The sequence below is a fragment of the Apium graveolens genome, chromosome 6, assembly GCF_009905375.1.
Source record: "Apium graveolens cultivar Ventura chromosome 6, ASM990537v1, whole genome shotgun sequence".
Taxonomy (NCBI): Eukaryota; Viridiplantae; Streptophyta; class Magnoliopsida; order Apiales; family Apiaceae; genus Apium; species Apium graveolens.
Genome location: NC_133652.1, coordinates 245,969,791 through 245,972,038, shown reverse-complemented (window position 1 = coordinate 245,972,038; position 2,248 = coordinate 245,969,791). Strand labels below are relative to the sequence as shown.

The following is a 2,248-nucleotide window of genomic DNA, read 5'->3' as shown; positions in this document are numbered from 1 at the left end:
CACCTAAAGTGCAAGATAATTATTTGGAATGCGGAATATGATAAGTATCGAAAAAAAATTATGGCCTTCAAGAATTTATGAGATTTTATGATTTAAAGATGTATTCTGTTGTTGTTTTTGATTATTATGGGTATGGCAACTTTACTGTCCGGTGTTTCAACCATATGGCTGTTTCGATTATACATCCATCAGTTGAGCCAATGTTTGTTTTCTGAAAAAACGCACTTGCATATATTAATACTCTTCAGCAATGAGCTTACAAATAAGTTCTGGGGCAGTATTACACCACACCATGGAATCTGGCATAGAATAAGCAGCCCGCGCTAACACATGAGCTACCTTATTCGCAGATCTGTAATCGAAAATAACTAACACTTCCTCAAAGTGTTTCAATATATCCCTACACTCCTCAATAATAACATGAAAATTGGACTGTTTCTGAGGTCCATGAATGACCTCCACTACTGCTTTCGCATCCAGCTCAAATACGCAGCGATTTGTCCTCCATTCTTTCGTCCATGTTAAGGCTTCTTTAAAGCTCAAAGCCTCAGCTTCCCTGGCTGTAGCACAACCCCGAAGTTTACTAGCTTTGGCTCTAAGGAACTGTCCTTGATCATCCCTAATGATACATCCTGCACCTATGTGTCCAGTGTTTGTCCAAAATGTAGTATCAACATTTATTTTAATCCAATCCTGAGGAGGTTTACACCACTTCCGCACATTTGTTTTATTGGTCTCCAAAGCGCAGCCAACACATTCTGCATTGCTTGAAAATTAATATGTTTATCACTTAGAAACCTTCCAATCAGAACATATATTTGCTTATGCTGCGTGATCTCATTTTCTCCTACGAAAATGCCTCATTCCTCCTCCTCTTCTATTAATAATTTTGCATATATATCCTCTAAATTGTTGTGTGTTGACTCCATATTTGATAACTCAGCAGGACATGAAGATTGAAAAAGAAAGACAGACTTTAAAACTTGTTACATGAACAAGACATAAACTTGCAACTCTGCAAGACGAACATATTAACTAGTCAATGTTTTTCTTCAATAAAGGGAACTATAACAATTGGATGATGGATGAGTTTATATATTATCGTAATCATGATGTTACTGAGAGGTACCGTGCTTGTATTCACTACAATGCTGTAAGACTTGATTGTGAACAATCCTTGATGGTGATCAGACAATACTCAAGTATAGAGGACTTGGATAATATGGTAACAACTCTCTCTATTTATACATTTATTATTTCCCTCATATGTATAAACATTTAGTTTACTTATCTTAAATCTAATATTCAATGTGCTCAATTGAACAGGAACTGCCTACTCATTTGGAAAATTTGTATAAGCGATGGAAATGATTGTCCAAGATCTGTTTGAAGCATGGCTGCAGAAAATGGGATGTACTCATCCATTGGGTTGAAGAAAAGTGTTGGTTTGGGAAAGGATGGTCAGGAGTTTTAAAGGAGTTGGATATCTGCGCAGGTGATGTAATAGCTATGAATATGGCTCATGAGCTACCAGAGATTGTTCTACTTTTTATTTTTAAAAAGAAAGAAGTGGAAGCTGAGAAAAAAGAAGGTATCTCATAATTCTTTTGATTTTGCTATGAGGGTGCAACACTTTATTTGAAACATCAGTTTTTTAATATCTAGAAGATTCAAATATATTTAGTAAAAAAATTAAATTTGATAATTAACGAACAGGGGATAGAAATGGAAGAAGATCGTTTTATAAGATTTTTTTAGGCTCCTTTGAATCTTGGATATATTGTGAGTAGCCTATTGTTTTTTACCCATATTCTTGTATGTTTTTAGTAAATGATCAATAATTCTTTTATGTTTTAACATTGTAACAGACAATCCCAAGGTTTTTAGGCTAGGAGACTGAAAAGCAGCTCCTTGGTATTGAACATATTATAATCAATGGGATTCTGTGGGATGTGAGATACGATGCTAAATTAAGAATACTTTATGGGCTAAAACAACTGATTAAGTATTTTGGTATTGTGGAGAATGATATGATATTATTTAGTTTTGGTGGGAATGGTGAGTTTTGTGGAATGATTTTTATGTGTGAAGGAAAGGAAATTACACGTTCCACAGCAGAAAGTAATCGGAGGAGAAGGCCTAGTGGATTTTTTTTCTTTTTGAAGATAATGTTACAGATTCACCTCCTGGGATCGGTATGCCATATGTTTTATTTCCTTATTTACTTTGCAGGCTCCTTTTACATAGG

General features: G+C 34.9%; 1 protein-coding gene across 1 annotated transcript; it reads right to left on the bottom strand.

Moving 5' to 3' along the window:
* Window positions 1–234: 234 nt before the first annotated feature.
* On the bottom strand, window positions 235–1,425 carry LOC141665861 (uncharacterized). Its single transcript, XM_074471846.1, has 2 exons — window positions 1,338–1,425; window positions 235–758 (listed from the first exon to the last, which is right to left on the bottom strand). The coding sequence occupies exons 1-2, from the start codon at window positions 1,423–1,425 to the stop codon at window positions 235–237; spliced, it is 612 nt and encodes a 203-aa protein (XP_074327947.1).
* Between the last annotated feature and the right edge of the window lie 823 nt (window positions 1,426–2,248).

Bases quoted from the DNA above. Each gene is read 5' to 3' on its own strand.
- LOC141665861 (XM_074471846.1), bottom strand. From the start codon at position 1,425: ATGGATGAGTACATCCCATTTTCTGCAGCCATGCTTCAAACAGATCTT. The intron at 759-1,337 runs GTAGGCAGTTCC...CAAGCAATGCAG, and splicing joins TATACAAATTTTCCAAATGA to AATGTGTTGGCTGCGCTTTG.